The sequence below is a fragment of the Malus domestica genome, chromosome 10 (assembly GCF_042453785.1).
Source record: "Malus domestica chromosome 10, GDT2T_hap1".
Lineage (NCBI taxonomy): Eukaryota > Viridiplantae > Streptophyta > Magnoliopsida > Rosales > Rosaceae > Malus > Malus domestica.
In genome coordinates, this window is record NC_091670.1 from 17,927,015 (window position 1) to 17,943,483 (window position 16,469).

Genomic DNA, 16,469 nt, shown 5'->3' on the forward strand with positions numbered 1-16,469 from the left:
TTCAATCCGAAACCATTTGCCTATTTATCTATCAAGATAAAATTTTATTGTTTTTTATATAACAAACTATTCGTTAATTTCTTTGAACTCAATTAGATGTCTTAAACATTTCCGATTTGGCTAATATTTTGTACGGATGATCTATGAGGTGCAACTTGAAAAATAGATAATTCGGATTGTTAAAGTTCGATTTAATGTAGACCCTACATCTAATCTCTATTTTTATAAAAAAAAATGAAGATTCCTTTCCTTAAAGATTTCCTTGTTAGGAAGTCTGTTTCAGTTTGGAGAATCCGGTTCCACTCACGCCACATCCCAATTCAACCAATCCCACAAACGGACCAGATTCATTGCACCAATCCATACACAATCTCCATCTTTCCTTTTCTATTTCCGGCGCATTAAAGTCCACAAATTCTCTCAAACCATCCAAATTCCAAATGACCAATTTTGCTCACTATAATAAACTATAATGTATGTTTACAATTTCATTTATCATTGTTATATAGTTTGAATTTCAAAATTCGTATAATTAATAAGCATAAATTTCTAAATTTAAATTCAGTGATAAATAGAGTTGTAATGAACGAGAAATGTTTAGTTATGATAGAAGTACAAGTGGTATACCACGTGTTTTAATAAGAATGATGAGAAATTTTATTTTTATGTTGTTAACTTTTTAATATATATATATACTTTTTAACACACATATATATATATATATATCTCACCATTTATTTAACGTGCTGTACTATCCGTGTGCCAATTATATCGAAAAATCTCTCTGTGAACTTGCAAAAATGCACTCCAATTCCAACGTTATTCTTCAGACCGCTTTTCAAACCTCTTCACTCTCACTTTCTTATTAAACCCTACAAAAAAAAACTCTCCGCTCAGCTCCATCGCCGCTGCCGCTGCATCATGGCCTTCTCCGAGTTCCGGCCGCTGGACGAGAAGGTCCTCATAGAGTACATAAAGGCCACGCCTTCTCTCGCTTCTAAGCTCGGCAACAAGTTCGACAACTTAACCATCAAAGAAGTTGGCGATGGCAATCTCAACTTCGTCTTCATCGTCGTTGGTTCTTCTGGTTCTTTCGTCATCAAGCAGGTAAAGAAGTTTTGACCATTTGGGTAGTAATTGGTTCTTGGTGTTTGATCAAATTGTACTAATGGGTTTGTGGGATTTGATCAAATTTTGTTGGGTCCTACTCCAAAGTGTTTAATTTGTGTTCTAAGATTTTGACTTTGATAGGGGTAAAATAAAATCAGTGAGCTTTTGATGTCCTTGAAATATGTTAATGGGTTTGTGGTGTTAGATCAAATTTTGTTGGGTTCAACTCCAAAATGTTTTTCTTGGGTTCAGCTCCAATGGGGTCTATGTTTTGTATTTTTTGTTTTTGTTTTAACTTTGATTGGGTGAAAATGTAAAATTAGTGAGCTTTGGATGTCATCTGATGAAATACGTTGATTGGTTTTGCAGGCTCTTCCATATATCCGTTGTATTGGTGAGTCATGGCCAATGACAAAGGAAAGAGCATATTTTGAGGCATTGGCACTTAAAGAGCATGGAAGTTTGAGTCCTGATCATGTTCCCGAAGTGTATCATTTCGATCGGACCATGTCTTTGATCGGCATGCACTATTTGGAGCCTCCGCATATCATACTGAGAAAAGGGTTGATTGCTGGAGTTGAGTACCCCTTGCTGGCCGACCACATGTCCGACTATATTGCAAAGACTCTGTTCTTCACATCCCTCCTGTATCACAATACCACAGACCACAAAAAAGCTGGTATGTAATGTTTTCTTTTAGTTGATTTTGGTTTGCTTTCACATAGTTGTCATGTGCGTTTTTGTCATACACCTATGTCGCATGTGAAAGGATGTTTTTGTCCTGGATCTTGATTGGTTGAACATTTTGGTCCAATTCCAAAGTGGTATTGTTTTGAATCCCGCCAATAGTTTGATTTGGTTGCGAGAGAAGAGAATAATCATGCACCATGTTCTCCGGTTGTGGTTCATAATTGGTTCGCTTATACGTTAGCCAAAATGATTAGGAAAGTCATTGAGTTTATAGAATCATTGTCTTAGATTGATAATCTCTTGTTGAATTCTGTTCAGTTTAACACATGCCGTGAGTAAAGGAACTTGACTTGAACCTTAGTATTCTAAAATTGATTTCAAAGTGTACGGATTCAATTCCATTTCAGTTTTGCCTCATGAACAATCTGCTTTTGTATATCTATCATAACTCATCTTCATGCCCACTTTCTGCAGTTGCCGAATTTTGTGGCAATGTGGAGTTGTGCAGGCTCACTGAGCAGGTTGTTTTTTCTGATCCTTACAAAGTATCTCAATATAACCGATGGACTTCTCCTTATCTTGATTCGGATGCTGAGGCTGTGCAGGGGGATAATGCTTTGAAGCTTGAAGTTGCTGAGTTGAAATCCTTGTAATGAAACTATTGAATCTTTGTAGCAGTATTGCTCTCTATGTCATGTTTTCATTTTAATTGTCATTTGAAAGATCAAATTGCCTCTTCTGTAGGTTCTGTGAGAGAGCACAAGCCCTAGTACATGGAGATCTTCACACTGGTTCTGTAATGGTGACTCATGAGTCAACTCAAGTTATAGATCCAGAGTTTGCATTTTATGGACCAATGGGTTTTGATATTGGAGCTTTTCTGGGCAACTTGATTTTGGCTTTCTATGCACAAGATGGGCATGCTAATGACCAGAATGATCGAAAAGTATGTCCTGGTCCATTTCATCTTAAATCATTATCTTTAACTCGTTGCTTTCTACTATTCTTTTCTTCTTGATGAATTGTTTTCAAGTTTTTCAGTTCTTGTGATGTTATTTTGTTTTTCAGTGTTATTTGTCTTTTGCATATAATTTGTTATGTTGTATTTCAGTGTGATGATTCTAAATTGTTGTCAAGTCATTTAGTTCTGTAAATGTATATTGTTATTGTTCCCCTGTGTCTGTTTACTTTTATGCACAAACGGAAGCGAATTCTAACAAAGAATGTCGTAGGTGAAAGCTAAAACAAACAATCTCAAACTAACACAAGAGATTTATGTGGTTCGGCGTAAAGCCTATGTCCACAAGCGAAGCACGGCAAGGAATTTAACTAAACAAACGGAGATTACTAAAGAGTGTTTAAACTCTCACAACCCAAATCCCACAAATTACAAACCCTAAACCAAACGAGTAGAGAACCCAAACAAACGGATAAGATTCTCCCAAATTGCTCTCTAACTCACAAACTCACAAATTGACTCTCACCAAATTGCCACACGAATGAGCCACACGAAATACACTAACCCTAAGGTCCTATTTATAGTGCATAGGACTTAGGTTACAATAAGAATCCTAATAGGAAGTCAATCCAAATCCTAATCAAATAGGTAATTAACAAAATCTCTCTACCAAGGAAACCAACTAAGAAGTCAAAATCCAAACCCAAATAGGACACCAAAACCAAATAGGTAACACAAACCTAATTTTTTGCATCATCCTAATTTTGAGCCGTAAAACCCAACAGTGTCACCCATCAAGACCTTCCTAATCATCTTAGCTATCACATTAAATTGATCTTCAAGAGTTCTCAAATAATTTCATCACCTTCATGTTTGTGATTTGTTTTTTCGTTTTTGAAATATAACCTGGTGGAGACCGGAAATGTTGTATTCGATAACCATCCATTGGATAGTTGTGGACTGGAAATGTTTGCAACATCTGCTAGATGTTTCAGCGTAAGAAGCCATCTCAGTTTCTGTAGTGAAATCGGTTGTCACCTTGTGAGTGTTCAAGTTGAAGAACACATTAAAAATTAGAGAACGCTACCTCTTCAGTCAGTACTAGTAAAGTTAAAAGCGTGATTCTTCTTTAGAGTTTTTTTAGAAACTTCTTAGGAAAAGGTAAAAATCAGAGAAGAATGTGATCCCAATTCAGTTTTCAAAATCTAAGCTGGATTATAATTTATTTGTAAGATCGAGATTTGAATAGAACGAATAGATGTAGAGTTTGTCCTTCACATTCGACGGTGGATTTGAGATTTGCTTTAGTTTCAATAGTAGAAAGAGCATTGCTGTTTCTGGAATATAACGTGTGGTGTTTTTTTAAAATACATTTTGAGTATTTGGAATTCCGGATGCTGTTTTGGTTGCCAGATAGTTTAGATATAGTTATTGTTACTATTGGTATTTAAAAATGGTTTCCCACCAATGCCTGTGCCTGGCTTATGATGATCCAACAGCAGGGGTGTTTGTGCAACTAAAAGAAAACTTCATGTAGTTTCATTATAATTTCCGACTGTATAAGGTCTGTTCTATAACATGTTAAACCCGAGAGTTATTGAGTAATAGTTCCAAGGGCGGAGCTAGGAAAGTTTATATGGGTGGGCTATCTTTCCTTTTGTGTTCGAGGTAGGCTAATTTTATCATAGAAGGCTGTGCTAATTTCAAAATTAGACAACTTTGGCTTATAAAACTACATGCTGTTTTCTAAAATTCCAAAATTTAGGCTATAGCCCAGCCTAGCCATACTCTACCTCCGCCTAGTTCATAGTTCGACTTGCTATTATTAGTGTTTAGTTGTGGTGCGGTGTGATGGTCTTGTATGAAATTTGTTTTATGATGCAGGCATACAAGGCTTGGATTTTGAGGACAATTGAAAACACTTGGAACCTTTTCGACAGAAAATTCCTTGCACTATGGGATGCGAACAAAGATTCTGGCGACGCATATCTACCTGCAATTTATAACAACCCTGAGCTTGTACAGCTTGTACAAAAGAAATTTATTACAGATCTGCTTCATGACACTCTTGGATTTGGTGCTGCAAAAATGATTAGGTGAGAAGGCAGACCGCATATTTCTTTAGTTCTCGCATTTGATGTTTTTGCACAAAAGAAATTTATTGGAAACTAATAATGAGATCTATTCAGAATCAGGATCATGCATCGTTCATTTACGTTCATTCTTAACTGGAATCTTCTTCTGCGAATCGTTGGAATGGCCCATATGCAGAGACTGCTTTCTTGTTTGTAGTTTTGTGCCATTCTTACATGGTCTCTTAACTTCTTACCCGTTGCGTCTATGAGATTTTAGTTTTAGTAACTCGGTAGTCATTTTAAAACCAAGAGGAAGAGCTTCTAGACCAGAAAACCCCGTGCTTAAAATAAATATTCCACGGTGAAGGATGGCCTACTAGAACAAACACCACAAAAACACACACACAGAGTGCATCAAGAAACTGTTGAATTAATTTCGATAATAATGCTTTTATTTTTGTTTTTGACAGGCGAATTGTTGGAGTTGCACATGTTGAAGATTTTGAGTCAATAGCGGATGCCAGCAAGCGGGCGGGTTGTGAGCGTCGAGCTCTTGAGTTAGCAAAGCTACTTCTCAAGGAGAGGAAAAAATTTCAGGACATTAATGAAGTTATTTCAGCAATTCTTCAACACCAGTAACGTTACGACTTCTGAGACGGTTCTACTACAAATTGGCAGTATGTTTGATAATTTGAAACAGTGATTTCTGGGAAGAAATATACAAATTTGGTGTGGCTGCTTGTAATTCGATTTCGTAGGGCCATGAACATACCGAATAAAAAATGGCTTTTTTTGGCTTCTTTTATGTCATATATATCACTTCTATGCTTTGATTATGTCGCCTGTGAATTCTTAATGTCCTACTTGATCATCCCTCATCTGTTTTCCAAGCCTGTGAATACTTACACGAAGCCGATTACAACCGTGACATCACAATTTAACAAGGCCATAACACGTGAAGATAAACTTACCCATCACACGGTACAGTGGAATCGGAATGCTACAGTGATAATAAACTCGTTTTATGAAAGAAGTTTCGGAAAGTTTTTGGCCAAGTTCCGGAGTCTGTATTGCTGTCCTTGCGATAATCCATTACAGTTCTACAGTTTATTTTGCCTATATTTTCATAATTCTGACCCTTAATTCTCCTTTACTTAAATCAAACGACTTGAAAAAGTTATATCTAAAAAGTGAAAAGAAGTATGTAGAAATCGTTTATCATTTTTTTTTTCATTCTTTTCTTGTGAAAGAAAAGGAGGTACTAAAAATTCCACGTCATCTTAGTAATATCGTTCCATTACTCGAACTTTAATGGAAAAAGCCTATTCTCCAATGACTTTTTGGCCAAAATAGTTCCTGAGATTTGTCTAACTCTTCACTATAATCTATGAGATTTGAAATCAATAGAAGTTTAATGGAAAAAACCTATTCTCCAATGACTTTTTGGCCAAAATGGTTCCTGAGATTTGTCTAACTCTTCACTATAGTCCTTGAGATTGCCCATCATCTATCATTTTGGTCATTTGGTGAAAAATTATGTTAAATAAGGATCAAAATGACAAAATTTCCCTCAATATAATAAACAATAGGCTAAAATTATTTAACAAAAATTTAGGGTTTTTTTTTGTCATTTTATCCTTATTTTATGGAGATTTTTCACGGAATGACCAAAATGATTGATTGTGGACAAACTCAAGAACTAATTCTATCGATTTCAAATCTTAGGGACCAAACTGAGGAGTTATGCAAATCTCAGGGAGTATTTTGGTTAAAAAGCCTTCTCCAATGTTAAGTGTATATTGCAACTTGATTGGAATTTAACCATCAGTTTGTGGAAAGTTGGAAACCTATCCAATTGCAGTAGATTGATACTGTGCCCTCTTGCTTAAGTAACCATTTTGTTGCTCTTACTTTATATATATAGATAGATAGATTAGCATCACAAATTCCTCAAGCCTTGTGGTTAACTGGAGGATCAATTAAAGCTACTAGAAACCCCTAAATTAGCTAAAACCCAGATAAGTGTCAATATCCTACATATACAACACAAAACAACAATTGGTAAGTACCTGGGTATTCATAACATTGTGTTCTGGAAAGATCCAATTAATGAACAAGAATTATTAAGTAGAGTGAAACAAAAGTTAGCGGGGTGGAAGACGAATACTCTTTCTAAGCAGGTAGATTAACTCTTATTAAGTCTAATCTAACTGGTATGCCTAACCATATCATGTCTTACTTTAAGTGTCCTCGTGTAACAAAGAATTTAAACAAGGAATGTAGGGATTTCTTCTGGGGAAGAGATAGGAAATTTTATCCTTTAGCTTGAGATAAAGTTTGCATGGCTACTGACCAAGGGGGATTAGGAATTAGAAGAGTGGATCATTTTAATAATGTTTGTCTGGCTAAGCTAGGTTGGAAAGTTCTGAAAAATGAGAACAATTGGTGGACGTAAGTGGTTAGAAGGAAATACTTAAGGAATAATGATTTTTTAAGTTGTAAGGTTAGACAAAACTATTCTATAGCCTAGAAAGGAATTTTAAATAGTAGACATGTTATCCACATGGGAATGAGATGGGTTGTGGTTAATGGTAGGGACATCCTTTTTTGGATCCATCGTTGGGTTTTTCCTTATCCGCCTGCCCACCTCATTCTAGTTAATCAGTGTCAGAATATTAATTGGGAAGCTAAAGTTTGTGACTTTATTGATAATGGGAACTGGGACAAAGTTCGACTTTCTCAAGTATTAGATTCAGATGTTGTGAAAAAAATCTGTTTGGTAACTATTCCCTTGCAGAATAAGGAAGATTACTTCATTTGGGATCATTCATCAACTGGTGAGTTCTCAATTAAATTAGCTACTTGGATTCATAGTAATCAAAGCCATGAAGTGAAGAGACAAAATGTGACATCCCACATTGCTCAGGGGAATGATCCTTAAATGTATATTCTCATCCCTACCTATCACAAGGCCTTTTGGGAGCTCACTGTCTTCGGATTCCGTAGGAACTCCGAAGTTAAGTGAGAAGGAGGCCAGAGCACCCCCAGGATGGGTGACCCACTGGGAAGTTGCTCGTGAGTTCCCAAAAACAAAACCATGAGGGAATGGTAAGCCCAAAGCGGACAATATCGTGCTACGGTGGTAGAGCGGGCCCGGGATGTGGTGGACTCGGGCCAGGATGTGACATAAAAGCTCCTTAAGAGGATGTGGAGGTTAATCATTCCCCCTAAGGTAAATTTTTTTGCATGGTTGCTTATTCAAGGAAAATTGCATACTAAGGTAAGATTGAGTAAATTCATTCAAAATGCTAACAAAGATTGCCCGTTATGTGGCAAGGAGGAAGAAACACAAAATCATCATTTTCGGAATTGTAATTTTGCAAAAGAAGTCTGGAAACAATCTGCCTTAAATACACGATGGAGTAATGTTGGTCATACAAATGATTTTTTAGATTGGTTAGAATTAATTAACAATGATAAATGCAGTGGTCTGAGTGAACTTAATAAGGCTCTTCTGAAATGTTGGCAAATTTGGAATGATAGGAATAATAAAATTTTCAGAAGTATAAGTCCTCATCCTGCTATAAGTATTGCCATTGCTGCTAGAGTGGGTTTATATTATTTTGAGGCCAATTGTAAAAGGACAACAAAAGCAACCTATGTAATCAAACAAACATTCATTGGAAGTCTCCACCCCAAGGTTTTGTGAAGTTAAATTTTGATGGCTCGGTTTGTTTAAATAAAGCGGCTACTGAATTTGTTTTAAGGAACGAGGCTGGACAACTTGTTGGAGCTGGTACTTTCAATCTCGATAGGGCCACCATCTCGCTCACGGAAGCCACTGCTTTAAAGGAGGGCATTTCTTTTGCCAGGTACAAAGGTGTGAGAAAGCTTGTGGTGGAGAGGGATTCCAAGCTCATCTTATATCGATCATTGAGGACATCAAGTGGCTAGTGTTGGGATTTCTATGCATTAGATGGCATCATATTTTAGGGAGGCAAATTTTGTCGCGGACAAATTAGCTCACATGGGCCTATCAGTGACGAATCCATATTTTTGGGATTATTGCCTTCCTGCTTCGACCTTGGATGCTTTTAGATTTAATTGTTTGGGAATTGGTTGTACTAGAGGCTTTTTCTGTTTAATTAAATCTTTTTTCCTATAAAAAAAAGGCTTCAAATAAGTGTCATATCATAGAATATTATGTTTTCTTTATTAAAATTTTGGCTCGATGTGTTGTCCGACTATAAACTATTGATTATATCAAAATTTTTATTTAGTTTAATAGTAATGTAGAATACAAATTGACAGTCTGATAATATATACAAATAATACTATCGTACAAATGAATTGGAACCATTTATTTATGATCAATAGATTAATACAACATTTTATTTACTTAAATCAGTCCTTGCGCTGCATGACAGCTTTAAATTATGGGAAGAGATTCTTTCCGCATCTATATCTCCAGAGTTCAGGGACTAAATGATCATGACCTTTAAAATTTGATCGTACGGCCAAAAGCAGAGAAGTTAGTGAAAACTTTTGAAAGTTACAATAGTTTTGGCAGTAGGATAAAATTTTAAAAGCCAAGATCATTTGATCCATGGGCTGCCGATGTATAGATCTGGAGAGGATCTCTTTCTTTAAATTATTGGGAGCATTTTTACTCACTACTATTTAGTGTGGTGTATGCTCACTACCATATTTATCACAGTTAGATGATTTTTGAATTTCGAGATTCGTGTAATGGATAGACACAAATCTCAAAATTCAAACTCATCTAACGGTGATAAATAGGGCACTAAATGATGCTGAGCAAAAATGCACTCTAAATTATTGGCTACAGAAGCACTACAATTTAGTTTCCTGCATACTTGGCCTTGTACTCTCTCCAAAGCTGATCAACATTCTTCCCCAGCAAATCAACAAAATAATCAGCACTATAACCACTCCTCAATTTCTTATTCATTTCAGCAACAAACCCATTTTTCAAACTATTCAAATAGTCCAGAAACCTAGCAGTGACATCGTACCCCTGGTCCCATCTATCCCCCTGCCCGGGCTTAACCCAGTGACCTGGCGCGTACCCAGCCTTCAACCTCACGTAATCAGCTATACCCTCAATCAGCCCCCCCGGGGCTCTACCGTTCCCATTCCATTGCCAGACGTGCGTTGACTCATGGTAAAGCACACCGGTGATCTCACTCTTCACATTGCCGGAGTAACCAGCTATGTAGCTGGCGCTGACGTGGATCTCGTTGTTGATGGTGTACGCAACCCCGGTGATGTTTTCAACGATTAGGGTGACCTTGGAGACACTCTTTCTGTCATCGGTTGTTTTTTGCTGGAACAAGCTCCATATGAAGTCCGTCGCGGAGATTAGGGTTTGCCTGCCGTAGTCTGCACCGATTTCATTGTTGAAGCGGATTCCGCCGGGGGTTCCTCTGGCGGTATTTGTGACGCTGTAGTCGACTGCATGGGTGCCAGGAAGGAAGCCTGCTGCTAGTGTTATGAGCAAGGAGAGGAAACAAATATGGTGAAATTGAACCATGGTTTGTGACTAGTGAATTAAGTTAACCTAGTGCCTTTGGTTTTTTTACTTCTGGGTTCTGTGCAAATGTGCCATTCTTTGGATGGTTTATATAGAGAGCTATGTGTACCACCATATTCAACGTCAACGTTTTAAATTTATTTTAAAAGATATTAATTAACTTTTGAGTTTTTTTTTTTTTTTCATTCAACATTTCTTTGTAGATGCTAGAGAGATTATCTACTTAAACCATATTTTGTAGTCAACATGATGTGACAATTGATAATTGGATTACTTATTTAAATCATTAAAAGAGGTATTTAATCATCAATTGCCACATCATATAGTTTACAAAATATGATCTAAAAACATGATCTTACCTATCACCACCAAATTGCTTCCTAGTAAGGGTGGATCTGGAAAATTGAAAAAAACCAAACTAAAACGAAAAACAGAAAAAAAAAAAAAAAACCAAAACGAAATTGTAAAACCGAACTGAAATTGGTTAGTTCGGTTTTGATAGTTTAGAAACCGAAGCGAATCGAACCAAACCAAAGATTTAAATCGGCGTCCTTTTGCGATTTTACTCAACCCCTGGACCTTTGGCTTGTATGCACTTTGCTTCCACAGAAAGAAAGGAATTTCAAAACTTGGCTTGTAAGACTCAACCCCTGGACCTTTGGCTTATAAGACTTGGCTGCTGAAGGTTTCAATGAGCTCCTGTTGAAACCTTCAGCAGCGAAGCAGTGTCTTCAATTTAAATAGTTCAAATTTCTTGATCCTTGAATTCCGAACAATGAGATCTGGAAAAGATCTCAACTCATAATAAGGGAACTTGCTATGTACCATTGACCTTGACTTGGACTCGGGCTTTTTTGCCGTCTTGAAACCAGCTGGTTATAGATAGACCTGGTCGTAGAATCAACCACCCCTTTTCCTTGTTCCCGCCATATATTTTATATCTAGGTTGGAAAATTGCCCATTTTATTTTATATTTTACTATGATTGCTTTATATTTGAAGAAAACTATGAAAACAAGAAAACAAAAGCCTGATACAAAACAAACATAAAAACCAACAACAAAAAGACAAGAAAATGTGTAAGCACTACCAAAAAAACACCTTGCTAGACAGAAAACATTTGTCAGATAAAAGTGGATTCCCTCCTCCAAAACCTTAGACGATGGAAGTTTGTTGGAAAAGGTTGGTCGCACAAAACCTGTCTCTCGAAGCCTTATCCGACGAAAATAGAAATTTGTCGGGCAAAATTAAGTTTGCTCGATGACTTTTATGTCGAGTAAAAGTGTGTAGACCGTATTTATCCAACGAAAGTATCTTGACTGAGCGTGATTTTGTCGCTCCGTACCAAATTTAACACCATTAAAAACTTGACCTGACGGTATCTTCATTGGGCAACTGTTTAAATTTAAACAAAAAAAAAAATAAATAAATAAAACAAAAGTTTGCTTGACAAATATATTCGTCGAGCAAACCTTTTTAATTTTGTTTTTAAATTCGGTTTTAAAGCAACATTTATAGTAAATAATTTATTTAATTCTAAATATATTAATTTAAAAAGCTAAAATTTATTTAATTGCGTTCAAAATAAAATTGTTCGTACAATTTTGTAAAACAAACTAAACTAATTAACCTAAACTACTCGGGTGGGTGAATGGCGCCTGAAGTTCGCTGAAGGGCTTAGGAATGCGAATGCTAGAAGTTGACTTGCTTGGGATATCCCAGCAATGTACATGTGTATTGCTTCTTGGTCGTACGTAGCAGCTTCTCGCTTGCAAGCAACTTCTTCTCTTAGGAGCGCTGCTTCTTCTCTTTGGTGCTCAACTTCTTCTCTTTGGCGTGCTAGCTCCATCTCCACCTACTGAAGTTTGGAAGACATCTCGATCGAAGGATGCGAGCTCGCTAAAGAAGAAGACACCTCTGGGTCTTGAATCGACCTGCTCATAGGCCGCGGAGTTTCTTGCCTTTTAGTTGCCTAACCTCATCCATCAGCAACTGCAGAGACACCTTTAGATCAGGTGTCATCTCCTCCATAGGCACGTTCGGTTGCTGCTTAGAGAGGTTGGCGAGGTACTCATCCTTCTTTTGAGTTGTAGAAGTCTTAAAAAAAAAAAAGACAAGAGAAATCATTTAAGATTACTGATCATAATTTAAACCTTTTTTTTAATTGTAATGAAGTTTAAATTTAAAACGTAGAACATAATACTTACATAAATGTCGTCCCCAACTTGGTTGCCATAATTGACATGCATCTCACCCTAAACCTCCAATTCCGGGGAATATGAACCACTCACCCGCTGTTACTAGTGCTTTGCGCGACAATGACATTTTTTCAAGTTTTTAAATTTTCTTCCATTTTAAAATTTTCATCGCGCAACGGTGGTGCCAAAACCTAGTTTACTAGGAATTTTAATGGTTTTGCAAATAACAATTCATCACGCAAAGATATAATGTTGTGGCTCAATTTTGTTTTCAATTTTTTGTAAAGGTTTCTTAGCAACAAAATTAGTTTTTCGTCATGCAAAGCCGCCTTACACAACAAATATTTTTTGGCACTAAGTATATTGTCGTCGCACAAATGGTGGAGCCAAACCCTAGTTTACGGCAAAATATTTGGGGTTTTGCGCGATTGAAAGGACAATCACGCAAATAGTTCTTGAGCGACTAAGGGTTCCTCGCACAAAGATAAATGTCATCGTGCAAGAGTTTTATTTTTTAAAATTTGAGCATGACAAAGTTCATTTTCTCATCATGCAAAAACACCTCACGTGACAAAATACATTTCGATGCTCAAGGATTCTTCGCACAAGTAGGTTTTTTTACTAGTGAATGAAAAGAAAAATGGATCTTTTATAGTGATAATGTGAAAAGAATTACCTCTTCTATTACCTATAGAAGCATTTACTTGTGTGTATAGATTTTTCTTTTTCCAGCTTCGATAGCGTTCGACGGGTTTAGACATATATTTATAAAACAGTAATCTGACGTATGGTAAATTTGTGAGCCGAATTTGGTTTTACATGTATGTATGTTGTTCTACTAGTACTGACCTTCTTTTCTTCTTATTAATACAATCATCATTATCTTCCATCTAGATGATTAATGAATGTTATGTAGTTGTTCTACTAGCATTTACCTATGTATATGCGTGTTCTACAAGCCAACTCGTCATGATAAAAAAAGGTTACCTAACAGGAACAGAAAATAATTCTTGATTCATATTGTAATAAAGAAATGCAGGCTCCAATATAGATATTGGGCAGTAAGCTTGAGATAAACTATGAACAGAAAAGTCATTGGCATGAGGCAAAGCGGCTTTGACAAATTCTATCGATCTTTTACCCTTGAAAGTTCAAATCATATTCTGAAGACAGATCAAGAACCAAATCTGAATACTTACATGCTAGTTTAGTTGTTAGTCTTGTGGCATGTGTACAATTAATTTTCTATCTTGCACAATGATGGTAAAAAAAGACTGAAATGTCTCCGTAAGTCTTCTTGATTTCCAAAAGAACGGACTATCGTGGCAAGCCATGGGCTGGTCCGCTTTTAAATACAGAAAGAGATATATTAACATATTAACTCATTTTCTTCCCAAATATAAATAAGGGCAGCTTACTATATAATAGCATTGACCTTGACTTGGACTTGAGCTTTTCTGCCGACTTGAAAACCCAGCTGTTCTTAGATAATGTTTCAAATTTGCGTAGTCCATTTTATTTTATATTATGCCAAGAAAAAGTCATAATATATGTTGGTATAGGACGTCTGTCACTTTTTATATTTGAATCACGCAACGAAAACAATGAAACAGAACTAAGGCTTGCCTAACTGCCTAGATTAATTAGTAATCACAAACGACCGTAGCTCCTAATTAAGTTTCTCGATAGAACTGCACCATGTGGAGATAAATAAGCCAAGCTTTATCCTCAGTATAATATCTTTTGTGTAGTTACAACTTTATGAAAACAGTGGTTTTTACAAAACTTTTCTTTTCGGCCCACTCATTTTTGTTTTTTTGTTCCTCTAGGATTTAGTGGTAGAGTTCTTGTGACGACGATGATTTCTAGCAAAAGTTGACTTGTAAGAGGTTTCTCCTTATGGTATATACGTTCTCTACTTTTATTGCAATTTTATTATGCTCTAACATCACGTGTGAAATGAGTTTAATCCCGCTCACATATGTACTCTTATATTAGTCGCCCTATTAAAAACTTGACCCGACGACATTGTCGTCGGGCAACTGTTTAAAACCAAAACTAAAAAAAATAAAACAAAAGTTTGCTCGACGAATATATTTGTCAAGCAAACCATTTTAATTTTTTTCTTTAAATTCGGTTTTAAAGCAATATTTATAGTAAATAATTTATTTAATTTTAATTATATTAATTTAAAAAGCTAAAATGTATCTAATTGCGTTCAAAATAAAATTGTTCGTATACTTTTGTAAAACAAACTAAACTAATTAACCTAAATTACTCGGGTGGGTGTTGAGGTGGATGGGGGAATGGCACCTAAAGGTCGCTCGAGGGCTAGGGAATGCGAATGTTAGAAGCTGACATTGCTTGGGCTATCAAAGCAATGTACATGTGTACTGCTTCTTGATCGCACGTAGTAGCTTCTCTCTCACGAGCAACTTCTTCTCTCAGGTGCGCTTCTTCTCTTTGGTGTGCTAGCTCCATCTCCACCTACTAAAGTTTGGAAGACGTCTTGGTCGAAGGATGTGAGCTCGCTAAGGAAGAATACACCTCCAGGTCTTGAACTGACCTACTCATAGGCCGTGGGGTTTCTTGCCTTTCAGTTGCCTAAGCTCGTCCATCAACAATTGTAGAGACACCTTTAGATTAGGTGTCATCTCCTCTATTGGCACATACGGTTATTGCTAGGAAAGGTTGGCAAGATACTCGTTCTTCTTCTGCATCGTAGAAGTCTAAAAAAATAAAACTAGAGAAACCATTTAAGACTACCGATCATAGTTTAAACCTTATTTATTTATTGTAATGAAATTTAAATTTGAAACGTAGAATGGAATACTTACATAAATGCTGTCACTAACTTGGTTGCTGTAATTGGCATGCATCTCACCCTAAACCTTAGTTCCAGGGAATACGAACCACTCACTTGCTGTTGCTCAAGCTTTGGGCAACAAGGGAATTTTTTCAAGTTTTTCAGTTTTCTTCCATTTTAAAATTTTTGTTGCACAACGATGGCACCAAAACCTAGTTTACCGTGAATTTTAAGGGTTTTGCAAATAATTATGCCTACAACACGTTATCAGCATGCTCTTGACGCTGCGCTAAAGATAGTTTTGATCTTCAATCAGGGGAGTATTACGTTTTAATCATTCTTTTTATGATTAAATTATTATTTTATTAAATTGATGTACATGTTATTGATTCAATTTAATTTTTCTGTGTTGAACGTGATACAACGCATTGGAGATGCAATTTCGACATTCCGAAAGGATCCTTTACAAATTCAAAAGCTTTTGTTGTTTTCTGCCAATCAGGTATGCTTAAAATAAAGGAAGATATTTGAAACGACCATGAAGCATGAAAACATTCCCCATGATGCATGAACCCCCTACATTTATATTTACCTTCCGATATATATATTGTATATGTTTCATATATTTGTCAATATATATATATATATATATATATATATATATATACTTGTTCATGAAATACACAATTATACTATGTGGAATTTATGAGTCAAAGAATCGAAAAAAAATTAGAAGCAATTAAGGTTTTTCAAACCCTAGACATCGAAAAAAAAAATTAAAAATCTGAAAAAAGGGAAAACTCGGCTGGTTTGCGCTGCCAAGCCGAGCCGGTCACTTGAGCTGTGTTGGAGCCATGCGCTCGCGCTAAGCTCAATCCAAGCCTGAAGCTTGGGTCAGCAATTGGGCTGCCTTCTGGGTTCATTGCTTGAATTAGAACCAGGCATACCCCTTGGATCCCTAGTGCATAGGCTTCAGCCCTCAATCCATTCCTTAAGCCAGCAACCCTTGATGGGATTCTCGCGACTTGGTCTGCCCTCAGAAGCTAATGGGCTTCCTTCGCACCTCTGCTAGCAAGCCT

The 16,469-nt window shown here is 36.5% G+C and overlaps 2 protein-coding genes across 2 annotated transcripts; one reads left to right on the plus strand and one right to left on the minus strand.

The window, feature by feature from the left end:
• Nucleotides 1-442: 442 nt before the first annotated feature.
• On the plus strand, nucleotides 443-5,669 carry LOC103401300 (methylthioribose kinase-like). The gene is made up of 6 exons (XM_029109663.2): nucleotides 443-1,107; nucleotides 1,480-1,789; nucleotides 2,275-2,449; nucleotides 2,545-2,746; nucleotides 4,643-4,854; nucleotides 5,304-5,669. Exons 1-6 carry the CDS (start codon nucleotides 922-924, stop codon nucleotides 5,470-5,472), a joined length of 1,254 nt encoding a protein of 417 aa, XP_028965496.1. The 5' UTR covers nucleotides 443-921; the 3' UTR covers nucleotides 5,473-5,669.
• Nucleotides 5,670-9,168: 3,499 nt separating this feature from the next.
• LOC103401302 (uncharacterized) lies at nucleotides 9,169-10,461 on the minus strand. Its single transcript, XM_008340014.4, has one exon. It carries the CDS (start codon nucleotides 10,385-10,387, stop codon nucleotides 9,695-9,697), a length of 693 nt encoding a protein of 230 aa, XP_008338236.2. The 5' UTR covers nucleotides 10,388-10,461; the 3' UTR covers nucleotides 9,169-9,694.
• Nucleotides 10,462-16,469: the final 6,008 nt, after the last annotated feature.